The following is a 13,375-nucleotide window of genomic DNA, read 5'->3' on the forward strand; positions in this document are numbered from 1 at the left end:
AATTGTTGTCATTTCCGTTGCTTTCCAAAAAGCATCAAAAAAACACTCTCCTTATGACCCTTTATATTTTAAAGATAATAATTGCACACAGATTTATTCTTCAACGGAACGCAATGATTTCTTTGAGTTTGACTGTTTTGTAGCATGTTATGTGCTTTAAACGAGAATTATTTGTAGATGATTTTCCGGATGAACTTTTAAGAATGTTTGGATCAATTAAAAAATTTGTTTCATAAATGCATCGTTGCAAAATTTTTAAAAAAATAATAATAACGTTTTGAAGGATATTTGTAAATTGTGATTGCGAAACTATTGCTTCATTATCTCAGGTGAATTATAGATTTAATCGTCTTTCAAAAATTCCGAAGTTTGAAAAAATTTTTTCCTTATTTTCAGGATAATGAAAAAGCTTTTTGTTTATTTCGTTGTTGCATTGATGTTTTAGATGCATTGAAACAGAATGCAGATCAATCATTCCCTTCCTTCACAAATTGTCTCTTTTCCCGAAATGTGCTTTCTTGGACATTTCTATGTTTCAGCCTCATTCTCAAAAAGATTGGGAAACGAGTTACAAATACGGTGTTAGTCCAAAGGGGTGGAATGAAACATTTCAGTTTGGAAAAATTGATTGATGAGCATTTTTCTAAGTTCCTTTGATGAACTTATTGAAAAAATTTTTTTAAAGAATTTACAAAACTTTAGCTCAAAAAAATGACTATCCAGTTATCTCCGCAAAAGGTGGATTCTATAAAAAATGTAGTGCAGTTGTGGGCAAATTAGATTCCTTCTTGCAAATTATTGCAACAGTTTTGCTTGTGATTGGATTGATTAGTTTCTCTAGAAATTGCGAATTGGCTTATCGGATTCGATCTGACTCAAATATTGGAATAAATTCGTTCAAAGAAACCTTAACGTTTTCTGCTTTGATGATGGGCGCTCTGATTTTCACATTTTCCCTCCATCATTCCATTGTGAATCGAAATAGTCTCGTTTTTAGGACTCTGTTGGTTTATGTTTCAGCAACGCTTCCTGTTCTTTACTTTGACTTCTTTTGGAAGCGTGCTCCAATGACACTGTTTATTTTCCCGTATATTATTTTTTCAGTGATATTGTTTTCAAATTTGAAGCAATTGGATCTTCGTGTGCGTATTCGAAATTTCTATTTTGACACTCAATTGTGCAATTCTATTGCATCCGTGCTTATGGTGTTATTTTTTGTCCTTTCGATATTGAAGGCAGATGGTTTGCATATTTTCATTGCTTTCGATGAGTTATCATTATTTCTTCATTAACTGTCATATTTACTATTTCTGTCTTGATTTATCAGCACATTTCTTCCATTTGGAGCAAATTTCATCATCATTGAAATGGTGGCATATCTTTCTTTTCCTCACATCAAGCATCGCACTGATTACTACTCCAATCTACATTAACACCAGAGAAAGGAGCAGAAATGCCCGGGGAACCGGAGGAATTGGCGATGCATTTGCGTATCTGCTTGTGGTGGTCTTTTGCATTCTCGTGTTCCCTTTTCTGCTTCTGCTCCCCCTCAAGCTCGATGGAATACTCCATCTCCATTTCTGGGTGTTTCTGATCTCTTTCGACTGCATGGCCGTGCTCTTCGTGGTGTGTGTAGCGTTCAGCGGGTGCTTCTTGAGCAGGCGCAATGCTGAGGACTTTTTGAGGAGCGTGAAGTGGGAACTAAGCAAAAATGAATTCGCCTTTTGCGTTGAGCGGTTTTTGTGGCTGCGAAAGCAATTTGGGCTTCCTGACCATCCACGGAATGAAAAACTGCATGGATTTGCAGAGAAAGATGAAAGAAGGAATGAGGGAACATCAGTGATTGTGTCAAAATTGAATCTGAATGTTTCGATAGAGTGGATTTGTACTCGTTCGATAGAGTCAACGATGGAGTTGCGAAAGGGGTTCTATGCATTGCCAGAAGGTAATGATCTGAAGGTGTAAAAAGCTTCAGTCAAAAAAACTGCATCTGAGTCGAATTCTTCGAATTCTTCAGATAAATAAAATTGCCCTGTTGTTGTATGGATATGCTCACTCATTCTTTCTTTTCTTTTTCTTTTTCTTTTTCTTTTTCTTTTTCTTTTTCTTTTTCTTTTTCTTTTTCTTTTTCTTTTTCTTTTTCTTTTTCTTTTTCTTTTTCTTTTTCTTTTTCTTTTTCTTTTTTTTTCTTTTTCTTTTTCTTTTTCTTTTTCTTTTTCTTTTCTTTTTCTTTTCTTTTTCTTTTTCTTTTTCTTTTTCTTTTTCTTTCTTTTTTTACGTATTTTTACATGTTTTTAAAATTTTGCTTGCTGTTGAGGTTTTTTTTTAATCCTTTTGCGTTGATTGAGGAATGCTGATGAGCTTTATTGTAATTTGAATGAAGTTAACACTGCAAAGAGATTATGAGTTTGTTTTGAATAATGTTTTTATCTATTTGCTTTGAAAGCGAATAACTGTTTTTGCTCAAATGAAAATTCATCCTTTTTTTAAAAAAAATAAAATATGCATAAGCTTCTCATCTTCTGACATTTGTGTGACAAAGAGTTAAAAATCTAGATATTTTCGTTTTTATTTTCGGATCATTAAAAGCACAGATGTATTGTTTTGAACATAAACACTCTTGCTTTGAATTATCATTGGTTATTTTTTCGTTAAATGCAAATAATACGGAGAAAAAAAATAAAGACTTTTATTAAATAAAAACAGAAATGAATCGAACAGCGAACACGAAAATTTGTCAATCTTCACCAATTTTGAATGGCTATTTCGAAAAAATAGTAATAAAATGTATTGACGACTGTTGAATAATGGGTAGTAATTGCGTCGTTGAAACCTTCTTTTTCTAGCTTTTCCTGTATTTCTCTTTTTATTATCTTCCTTTCCATATCATCGCTTCCTTCAGTCGCTTTTTTGTTCAATTGTTCGAATATGTATTCAAAAAATCGGAATATATAAATGCACATTACGTGATCTGGAGTTTGTCGATATGTTTCCTCCAAAAAATACTCAACTGCTCCTCCTTTCAACAATGTGCGTGCATCATATCTTCCTTTTTGAAAAAGTATTTTAAATGCTATGATGTATTTCTGAAAAATATCTCTGTAATTATCCCTCGTTGCTCTCATCTGTTTGAAAACAGTTAAAAGCAAGTGTTCAGTCGTTTCACTGCAATCTCGATGCTTTTCTAAAAAAGAATGAATTGTTTCGCCCCATCTTTCTATAATACACGTATGTTTTGAGTTCTTTAAATCATTTTCCTTTTCCTTCCCATCAGCACATTTCCATAGTTCATCCAATTCTTTTGTCGCTTCCCTCGCAAAATGCAGTTTATTGGTAATTTTGTATGTCAGTTCGCTGCTGGGATCATTTATGTCCACAAGAAATCCCCAAGCAGATTGATAAGCCAGGCGGGTCAAGTTGTGATGTTCCTGATGATATTCAATGATTTCTGTAATTTCGTCCAAATATTGTTCTTTGTTTGCTTTCTTTTGAAGCAAAGAGTGAATTAAATATTCAACAGAAGAAATATAAACACACTGTATTAGCATCAATATCACCCAAAGCCAGCAAAGCCAGTTCTACTTCTTTTTGCGTTTCCTCGTTAATCTCTTTCTTCAACGCAACTTTTAGAAGGCAGGTTATGAAAATCGATATAAGCAGGGAATTTTGATTTGCAGCCCAATTTTTATCTGAAATCAATTGAAAGCATTCACAAAGATCAATCAATTTTTTTTCATTCTTTTCTTCTTTTTTCTCTTCTTCGTAAATCATGTGTTTCAATCTTTCACGCAGATGTCGTCCTGTATGATTTTTAACATCCTTTATCTTCAGCACTTTCCAATATCCCACTTGCTTCAGCAATAAAATTGCATTTTCCAATGTCATTTTCTCTTCGCGAATCATTCTATCCACTCTCCAAAACAATTCTTTAACGTAAATGTATTTCAGCTCCTTTTCATTCATTGAGTTTACCAACTCGTTCAATTCCTCAATTTTCTGTTCCTGGACCGTTGTTATGCAATCTTCCAGTTCCAGAAATGTTTCTGAAAAAAAAGTAGAAATAACATTGAAACATGAAAAAGATAATTGGAAAGAGATGGGCATGCTCCAAAATTTGTTTGTCAATGGCATCTTCTGGATATAGTTTGCGTTTCGTTATTTTCAAATGTTAATATTTTGAAAATTGAGTTTGTCAAATGAAATGTGAAAAAACTTTGAAAAGAAGATATTTCTGAATTAAGCATACTTCAATGATTTCCCAACGAATTTTCATTTTTTCAGCTGTTATAAATATTATTTATAAGTGCACTAAATATTAAATTCCAATTCTATTAACGCAAACATTTCATCGACCTCACCCTTTATGTTAAAAAAATAATGCGTTTTCTTTAATATGTGTGTCTGTTTTTGTACATCTTCAATTATTAACTTTCCTTGTTATAGAAAGAAGATTTGTTGTTTTGTTAAAAATTTGCATGAGATGTTTCACTTTAAAAAAACAAAATTTTTACCTAAAAGTTTAATAAAAGTGGGAAAAAAGAAAGAAATGCCAGAGCCAACATTTATTGGATGCTTTTTAACAATTGCTATAATTCAAACATTGGTTTTTCACCCAAAAATATAACTCAAAATTCAAAAAAATCAAAAAATGAATAAATATTGTGATTTGATCATCCATTTTTTTTTTAACTCTCACCTCATTTGCTTTACTTTCTTTTTCCACCTTTTCTCGTTTTCTTGTCCGAATCAGATTTTTTCGTTCCCCTATCTTTCCTGTTTCCACCTTTTTTCCCTCTTTTCTTATCTGCGTCATCTTCTGTGTTCTCCTCTTCATCTGTATTCTCTTCTTCGATCTCTTCCTCTTCTTCCTCTTCCTCTTCCTCTTCCTCTCTAAATCTCCATGAAGTGTTGGATGCCCTCTCCTTCTGCTTCTTCTCCTGCTTCTCCTGCTTCTTCTCCAAAACCACCGACTCTCCAACATCGACATCAAATTCTTCATGATAGAACTCCTCTGCATATTGCCTTCTCTTATCCCTCTCCTTATGCCTGTTCATACTCCTCCCTTTCGCCTCTAACGAGCTTGCCCCGACAATCTCCCTCTTCTGCTTCCCGTCTCTTCCCCCGCCTCTTCCCTTTCCCCCCAGCACCCCGCCATAGCTGTCCAGGTTCAGGCACTCCTGTATCTGCTCGTTGTCTCTTATCTGCAGATGCAGCGTGTCCCCCAGCACCATCGCCAGGAAATCATACCTGATCAGCAGCATCCACGACGACAGCGTTATCTTCTGCGTCGGCCCAATCGCCACTGCTGTCTCTGGCGCTGCCCCGTTCTCCACCGTCTCCAGCACCTCTCTCAGCGTCCTCCTCTGCTCGGCTTTGTCCTTCTTCGATTTCTGCTTCGTCGACTCCCGCAGCAACGCACGCAGTGCACTCAGGATCCACACACAGATGTTCTTCTGCTGCGACTTCAGCAGCTTCTGCTGGGGAGACTTGCTGGCGCCTCTCATAGCGGGGCTGCGGTCAGACAGTGGATGTGCTGCAAACACAACAGGCGATGTGGGAGAGAGAACAGCAAAGGAAGGAGATGCAGATGAAGATACTTTTGAGTGAGTGGAGGTTGTGGAGACTGGAGTGTTCCTTTCCTCAGGTAACTCGTCTGAGTCTTCTTCTTTGTTGTCTTCATCATCATCTTCATCATTGTCATCATCATCTTCTTCTTCCTCCTCCTCCTCCTCATATCCTCCTTTCTTCTCCCCTCTCTTCGGTGATGCAGTCTCTGAGCTGGACAGCATCGTCGGTGTAGTTGACTTCCCAAACCCAGATGTCTTCACTTTTATCCCCGTGTCCACATCCACTTTTTCGTCTTCCTTCGCCACAATCTTCCCCACCGCGCTGATCTGGTCGTCCTTCTCGTAGAACAAGGCAACAAGCTTCGCCGCCGCGTTCCGCACGTCCATCGACGCGTCGCACAAATAGCGCGCGGAGATCTCAAAAGTGGACATGCGCATCTTCGGCTGCAGGATGTGCACGCCCAGCGACGACAGAATGAACGACATCACAGCAAGCGCTGCATGCACAACCACTGAACGCGGCGAGTTCTCGTTCTGCGTGGGAACTGCCAGTGTTACTGGAGATGAAGCACTGGAAGGGAGTGCGTAGTGGTGCACGGGGGAGGATGATGGTGGAGGAAGCGCTTTTTTCACTGATAAGCCGCCAGAAGAAGCAGATGATGAGGAGAAACGGTATGCGTCGAAGTCTTCGTCTTCTTCGGCTTTTTCTGCAAAAGTGGTGAAGAAAATGGGAGTGGAAGGGGAACTCGATGGGGGAGGGAACGCACTGGAGGAGTGGGGCTGTGTGGACGACTGAGTGATTGAGGCGCTCGGAAGAGAAGGAGAATTACCAGTCTGAGCAGGGAACGAAGCAGTTGGTGAAGAGATTCCGAGAGCCCTTGGTGCAGACAGCGATGCAGCAGCCATCGAAGTGATTGTGGCGTTGGGCTTGATGATGAAGGACGGGGTAGATGTCTTCACATTGGGCGAAGATACGTCGGGTGAGATGGGAGTGTTGGATGCGGAGGGAGTTTCAGATCCCGCCTCTTTATCATCTTCATCGCTGTTCAATGGTAAAGTGCTCTGTTTTCTGTGTCGTCGTCTTTCTTTGCGCAGTTGCTGTTTCGTTGGTTCTGCGAATGCCTCTCCTTCTTGTTTGAGGCTTAATCTTTCTTCTTCCTCTTCGTTTTCTTTGTCGGATTCTTCACCTGATATTGGTCCAAATCCCCCAAGTTTTCCGTCGTCCCACGTTGACAAATTTTGAGACTCATCAGCAAGAGTCATAGAAAAATCAATGGTCTTGCAAAGCTTTGACATTCTTCTTGATAAAATCCTAATCAACAATTCGCAGATTTTATTGACATGAGCCAAAGGATCACTTTGCGTAAATATCGCAATTGGTCCAAGAGACGATATGAATGCAGCAGTGACATCAAGTCTTGGATCTCTTTCCATTGATCTTGACAATTCAAGAAGATCTGTTAAAGCAAAGTCCATCCTTTCTCCGATGGAGATCGAAAGTGCAATAAATGTCTGACAAGCTAAAACAGCTTCATCATTATCGCCACGCTTTATTGACTAATAAATGAAAAATTAATTTTTTTGAATAAAAAATTTCAAAATAACATAAAAAATTTCATCAAAATCATTAAAACCTGAATTAAATCGTTTATAATTGTTTCTAAATAAGAAGATAATAAATCCTCAGATAATCCATTCTGCTTTGCTAACGCTTTTAATTGACGTATTGCGGTCATTCGTTTCTCAGCACTTCTTGCAGATAAATTGTCAATAAACTCAGCTGAAGTGTCCTCTTCTTCTGATTCTTCCTCAACAACATTCTGCTTCTCATCATATTCATCTTGCCTATGAGACTTCTTTTTTGATTTCCCCATGACAACAGTTAATAACCGAAATTATTACTTATTCATGTCAACCCTTAATTCTATTTTTGTGTTTGTTGAATAGTTGTATTATCGAAATATTTTAAAATATATAAAACCGACTTAAATATGAATGACTCATTGTTTGTTTGATCATCATTCTATAAGAATGATATCTAAAATCAGTTCATGTTGAATCTATTTTTCAAGACAAAAGATATATTTGTTAGAGTTGCGAATTAATTAACTGTGTTTGTTGTCATTTTCATTGTGTTTATGAAAGGTTCGAACTTTTTTAGATGTTATTTTTTTATTGTTATTGTTATTCGGCGAAAAAATGATCAAAAATCAAATGAAAGAAAAGTTTTATGATGTTCTTCAATCAACTGAATATTTAAACTGATTTTTCATATTTGTTATTTAAAGAATTAATTTCGCAACCGAAGTGTTGTTCATTGGCTGAGCAGATTCAGAAAGTTGTTGAAATTAATGATTTGATGGATGAAATGAGTGAAAAAGAATTAATGTCAATTTGCTGTGGTAGAAGTTATGAATTTCTTTCCAAAGTGTTATTAGGTATGAAATATCATTTGAAAACGTCATTCTTTTACTGGAGCATTTGGAGTATCACGAAGTACTGAGAGGGATATGGAATTTGTGCTTTGATAATTCTTCGTTGAGCAGAAGATATGAAAATATGATTGCTGATGAAGAGAAGAAGAAAGAAGCAAAGAATGAAAGGCTTTTTGCTGATCTTTGTGAATGTTATCTGATGATGAGGAATGATAATGTTTCAGAGGGAATAATTCCAATTTGCGTACGTTGTCTTTTAGAAGTTGCTTCGCACAAGGAGGAAAACGAGGAGGTGCAAAAAGAAGTTGAAATAGCTTTGCTAACTTTGAGTTATGTTGGTGAATTGTGTGTTTGGATATTTCTGTTTTCTTTTTGGTATTATTAAAATATCTAACTTGTGTTTAACAAGGATGTGTAGCAACAATAGTTTTTGAATAAAATCAAAGAAATCATCAAATATCATCAGGAGCATGGAAATCGTTCACAGATGGGGTTTCAATCTGCTTGGGAAATCTTTATGAACAGATTTTTCATCGATGGAAGTTTGAATCATTTTGAAAGAGAAGCAACAAGAGAATTGAAAGGGATATCGAGATGTGTGGATTGGAAGAGAAAGGGAAAAATGGAAATAAAAAATGCGTGTGTAACAAAAAGGTGGTTAATGGATGTTTTGATATTTATAATATATGGTGTCTTTTTGGTAAATGGAAGCATCACGAGATTGTGCAAGGCAACAAGGGAATATTGCAGAGAAATACGCACTTAATGCATTGAACTTTTTCAGATTATGATAAATATCTGAGAAGAGCTTTTTGATAATTTATAGAAATGGAGCACAATTGGTTTTTTTTTGTGGAGGAAGTTAATCGAGCCACGATGGAAAGGAGATAGAACGAAAAATATATTGCATTTCTTTTCCATTCTTTCTGGAAAATTGAATGAAAGAAGAGGTGATGAAAGAAAAGGAAATTGTGAAGAAGAAAACGATAAAGAAAACGATGAACAAAATGATGAAATGAAATTGAAGAATGGGGAAAGAGATGTTTACGATTCATTTGAGGAAGAAGGATATGAAGATAAAATTTTACGCTTTTATGAAACATAAATTTTTGATGAAAATCTTGTGTTCTTGATCAGAAATCCTTTCAAACATTTGGTGAATATTTAATGTTGAAGATAGGATCATTGTGATTTTTTTGGAACAATAAAAGTGAAATATCATTATTTTGTGCAATTGTTTATGATTTTGTAAAAGTTGTTTCTGATGCTTTGAATGAAATTTGTCAAATTGGGTTGAATTTCAATGATTCTTCACAAATTTTCTTCAGTTGTTGTTTCTTATTTTCCACCAATATCTGGGAGAAATTTGAAAATGAATCTTACAATGAAATTTTAAAAGTATTATTTTTTTGTTTAAGTTGAATAATTCAATTTGTTTATTCTATTCAGATTTTTCATTTTCAGGTTTTTTTTTCTGTAATTTTCTTTTTTGAAATTTTCTTTTATTGAATAAAAAATTGTTTTTATAACAATTTTTCTTGTGATGGAACAAAAATGATCGTTTTCTTTATTATTAATATTAAGGTTTTTTGTTTTGCGAGGAATAATAAGATCAAACTGTGATAGAATTAATCTTTGATAATCTATGTCGACTGAAGAAAAACCTGAAGTTCCAGTTGATGCCAAGAACTACAAGTTCCGTGCAGAGATCAACCAGTTGTTGAGCTTGATCATCAACACATTCTATTCAAATAAGGATATTTTCCTTCGGGAACTTATTTCAAATGCATCTGATGCTTTGGATAAAGTTCGTTATCAGAGCCTCACAGATAAATCATTGTTGGAAGAGGAACCAAGATTTGAAATCCGTCTTATTCCGGATAAGGTCAACAAAGTCCTTCACATTTGCGATACTGGTATTGGTATGACCGAATCTGATCTCGTCAACAATTTGGGTACAATTGCAAGCTCTGGAACAAAGGCATTCATGGAAGCCATCCAAGCTGGTGCAGATGTGTCTATGATCGGACAGTTTGGTGTCGGTTTCTACTCAGCATATCTTGTTGCACAGAATGTGATGGTGACAACAAAACATCACGATGATGTCCAACTTGTTTGGGAAAGTGCTGCTGGTGATTCATTCTCAATTCGCGAAGACAAAGAAGGAGAAAGAATTCCTCGTGGAACTCGTATCTCTCTTTTCTTGAAAGATGATATGTTGGACTACTTGGAAGAAAGAAAATTGAAGGAGCTTGTCAAGAAACACTCAGAATTTATTGCATATCCAATTTCACTCCAAGTCGAAAAGACAGTGGAAAAAGAAGTCGAAGAAGAAGAGGAGGAGGAAGAGAAGAAAGAAGAGGAAAAGAAGGAAGGTGAGGAAGAAAAGAAAGAAGGAGAGGAGAAAAAGGAAGGAGAAGAAGAGAAGAAAGAAGGCGAGGAAGAAAAGAAAGACGATGAAGAACCAAAAGTTGAAGAAGAGCAAAAGCCAAAGGAAAAGAAAACAAGAAAGATCAAGGAGGTTGTTCATGAATATGAACAAATCAACAAGATGAAAGCAATTTGGATGCGCAAGCCAGAGGAAATCACAAAAGAAGAATATGCAGCATTCTATAAGAGCATCTCAAACGATTGGGAAGATCATCTTGCTGTCAAGCATTTCTTCTTCGAAGGATCATTGGAATTCCGCGCTGTTCTCTTCACTCCACGTCGTGCTCCATTTGATATGTTCGAAACAAAGAAGAAGAATACAAACATCAAGTTGTATGTGCGCCGTGTCTTGATTATGGAGAACTGCGATGATTTGATTCCTGAATATCTTGGCTTTATTCGTGGTGTCGTTGATTCAGAAGATCTTCCATTGAACATTTCTCGTGAAACACTCCAACAAAACAAGATCATGAAAGTAATCAAGAAAAACATTGTCAAGAAATGCATTGAAATGTTCAATGATATTGCTGAGAACAAGGAAGATTATCAGAAATTCTATGAAGCCTTCTCCAAGAACATTAAATTGGGTATTCACGAAGACGCTGACAACAGAGCTAAATTGGCTGAATTGCTGAGATACTGCTCAACAAAATCTCCTGATGAGCTTATTTCATTGAAAGACTATGTTGCAAGAATGAAGCCAGAGCAGAAGAACATTTACTACATCACAGGAGAATCAAAGGAAGCTGTCCGCGATTCCCCATTCTTGGAGAGATTGAAGAGAAAAGACTTGGAAGTTTTGTTCATGGTTGATCCAATTGATGAGTACTCAGTTCAACAACTAAAGGACTACGAAGGAAAGAAACTTGTTTGCGTTACAAAAGAAGGATTGGAAATTGAAGAGACCGAAGAAGAGAAAAAGAGAAGAGAGGAAATGGCAGCTGCCAACGAAAACTTGTGCAAAGTTATGAAGGACATCCTTGGAGAAAAAGTCGAGAAAGTCACAATTTCCTCACGTGTTGTTGATTCACCATGTGTTCTTGTGACCAACGAATACGGCTGGTCTGCTAACATGGAAAGAATCATGAAGGCTCAAGCATTGCGTGATGCTTCTTCATTCTCATACATGGCATCAAAGAAAATCATGGAAATCAATCCAGATCATCCAATTATGGCTGAATTGAGAAAGAAATGCGACAATCCAGCAGATGCCACATTGAAGGATCTTGTTATGATGCTTTATGAGACTGCATTGCTTCAATCTGGATTTTCACTTGAAGACTCATCATCATTTGCCTCTCGCATTCACAGAATGATAAAGCTTGGTCTTTCAATTGATGATACAAGCGATTCATCAGATGCATCTGACCTTCCACCGTTGGAAGCTGATGCTTCTGCTGAGCCAGGAGAAATGGAACAAGTTGACTAGATTATCTAAAGTTTTTTTATTATATATATGATTATTGGTTTATAATAATTGAAACTAATTTTTTTGTTAAGAGATTTATTCTTCACATAAGTTTCTCTCTCATTTCATTAACATTCGCAATGAAACATTTGAGAAGCAATAATCGCTTTTTTGAAATTAATTAGGGTGATTTATAAACCCGAACATTTTTATAAACCCGGTTATTTTTTTTTGTTCATTGAAACAGAATAAATACAACATAAAAATACAAAAAGCAAACTTCTATATGTTTATTTTCTATTTTATGGTAGTACAAAAATTTTTTTGTTTCAATTTTAGTCTTTGATGAAGATCTGAGGAATTTTTAATTTATTTTTGATCATTTGTTTTGCTCATTTTTAAGCAACTCTCTTTTTTTGTTTATTTTCAATTACAAGGTCATAAAACAAACATAATGAAGTTTTATTATTCAAAATATTTTTTGCTTTTTCTTATTTTTTCTATTGTTTTTCTCATTTCATCATTTTTGACAAAAAATCAGAAAATATGAAAATTTCCGAGCTAATATTTTATTAAAAGAATTAGTTATTACGATGTCACGTAAAAAAGATGATAATGTGTTGGTATTCTTAATAATTAGTCATTTTACGTTTTGTTTAATATGAAATAAGCATGTTTATCATTTGAAAAAATTGATGTGTGTAATGAAAACAACAACATTTCACAAAATTCTAACATGGTGAATGCTTTGTGCAAATATTTTTCTTTTCATGTACATTACTTAAAATATCGAAAAAATATTGTGTCGATCATAATTTTCATTTTTTCACACTTTTTGTCAAAAATGATGAAATGAAAAAAACAACAGAAAAAATTGATAAAAAGATAAAACATATCCAAAAATAATACTTCGTTATGTATGTTTTATGACATTATACCTAAAAATTGACAGAAAAAGAGAGTTGGTTAAAAACAAGCAAAACAAATGATCAAAAATAAATTAAAAATTCCTTTGATCTTCATCAAAAACAAAAATTGAAACAAAAAAATTTTTGAACTACCATTAAATAGTAAAATAAACGTGTAAAAGTTTGCTTTTTGTATTTTTATGTTGTATTTATTCTGTTTCAATGAACAAAAAAAAATAACCGGGTTTATAAAAATGTTCGGGTTTATAAATCACCCTAATCAAAAACAATTCAAATTGAAAAGTTCAAATGATTGGAAAATATATATTTCATTATTTGTTTTTGATGAATACATATTCATTATGAATTTATTTGAAGTATTTAATAATTGTGTTATTGTTTTTGAAAAAACGCTACAGTTCAATTTCATGTTCAAATTGAACACCACTTTTTTTTAACTGTTTTATCAACAAATCCATTTAATTTCACTGTGTTGATCAATCAAAAACAAATAAACATAGATGATACGAAATTATTTGTGCTCGTAAAATTTGATGGATTTGTTGTGAAGACTGTTGGGAATAAAAAAAAATCTTATTAATGTTCCGATTGCATTGGCTTTGCCAA

At 34.9% G+C, this 13,375-nt stretch overlaps 4 protein-coding genes across 4 annotated transcripts; 2 read left to right on the forward strand and 2 right to left on the reverse strand.

Annotated features, from left to right (window-relative positions):
* Positions 1-1,202: 1,202 nt before the first annotated feature.
* On the forward strand, positions 1,203-1,965 carry MONOS_18206 (uncharacterized protein; the record flags this gene model as incomplete). The annotated part of the gene is made up of 2 exons (XM_067871203.1): positions 1,203-1,242; positions 1,328-1,965. The coding sequence occupies 2 exons, from the start codon at positions 1,203-1,205 to the stop codon at positions 1,963-1,965; spliced, it is 678 nt and encodes a 225-aa protein (XP_067720481.1).
* A 679-nt stretch (positions 1,966-2,644) lies between these two features.
* Positions 2,645-4,281, reverse strand: MONOS_18207 (uncharacterized protein). Its single transcript, XM_067871204.1, has 4 exons — positions 4,247-4,281; positions 4,107-4,134; positions 3,538-4,043; positions 2,645-3,485 (listed from the first exon to the last, which is right to left on the reverse strand). The coding sequence occupies exons 1-4, from the start codon at positions 4,271-4,273 to the stop codon at positions 2,745-2,747; spliced, it is 1,302 nt and encodes a 433-aa protein (XP_067720482.1). The 5' UTR covers positions 4,274-4,281; the 3' UTR covers positions 2,645-2,744.
* Positions 4,282-4,382: 101 nt separating this feature from the next.
* On the reverse strand, positions 4,383-7,479 carry MONOS_6572 (putative Interferon-related developmental regulator (IFRD)). Its single transcript, XM_067876813.1, has 2 exons — positions 7,202-7,479; positions 4,383-7,124 (listed from the first exon to the last, which is right to left on the reverse strand). The coding sequence occupies exons 1-2, from the start codon at positions 7,439-7,441 to the stop codon at positions 4,707-4,709; spliced, it is 2,658 nt and encodes an 885-aa protein (XP_067720483.1). The 5' UTR covers positions 7,442-7,479; the 3' UTR covers positions 4,383-4,706.
* A 1,988-nt stretch (positions 7,480-9,467) lies between these two features.
* On the forward strand, positions 9,468-12,385 carry MONOS_6571 (putative Heat shock protein 90). Its single transcript, XM_067876812.1, has one exon. The coding sequence runs from the start codon at positions 9,648-9,650 to the stop codon at positions 11,859-11,861; it is 2,214 nt and encodes a 737-aa protein (XP_067720484.1). The 5' UTR covers positions 9,468-9,647; the 3' UTR covers positions 11,862-12,385.
* Positions 12,386-13,375: the final 990 nt, after the last annotated feature.

This window comes from Monocercomonoides exilis (genome assembly GCF_001643675.1).
Source record: "Monocercomonoides exilis strain PA203 chromosome Unknown scaffold53-602328, whole genome shotgun sequence".
Taxonomy (NCBI): Eukaryota; Preaxostyla; order Oxymonadida; family Polymastigidae; genus Monocercomonoides; species Monocercomonoides exilis.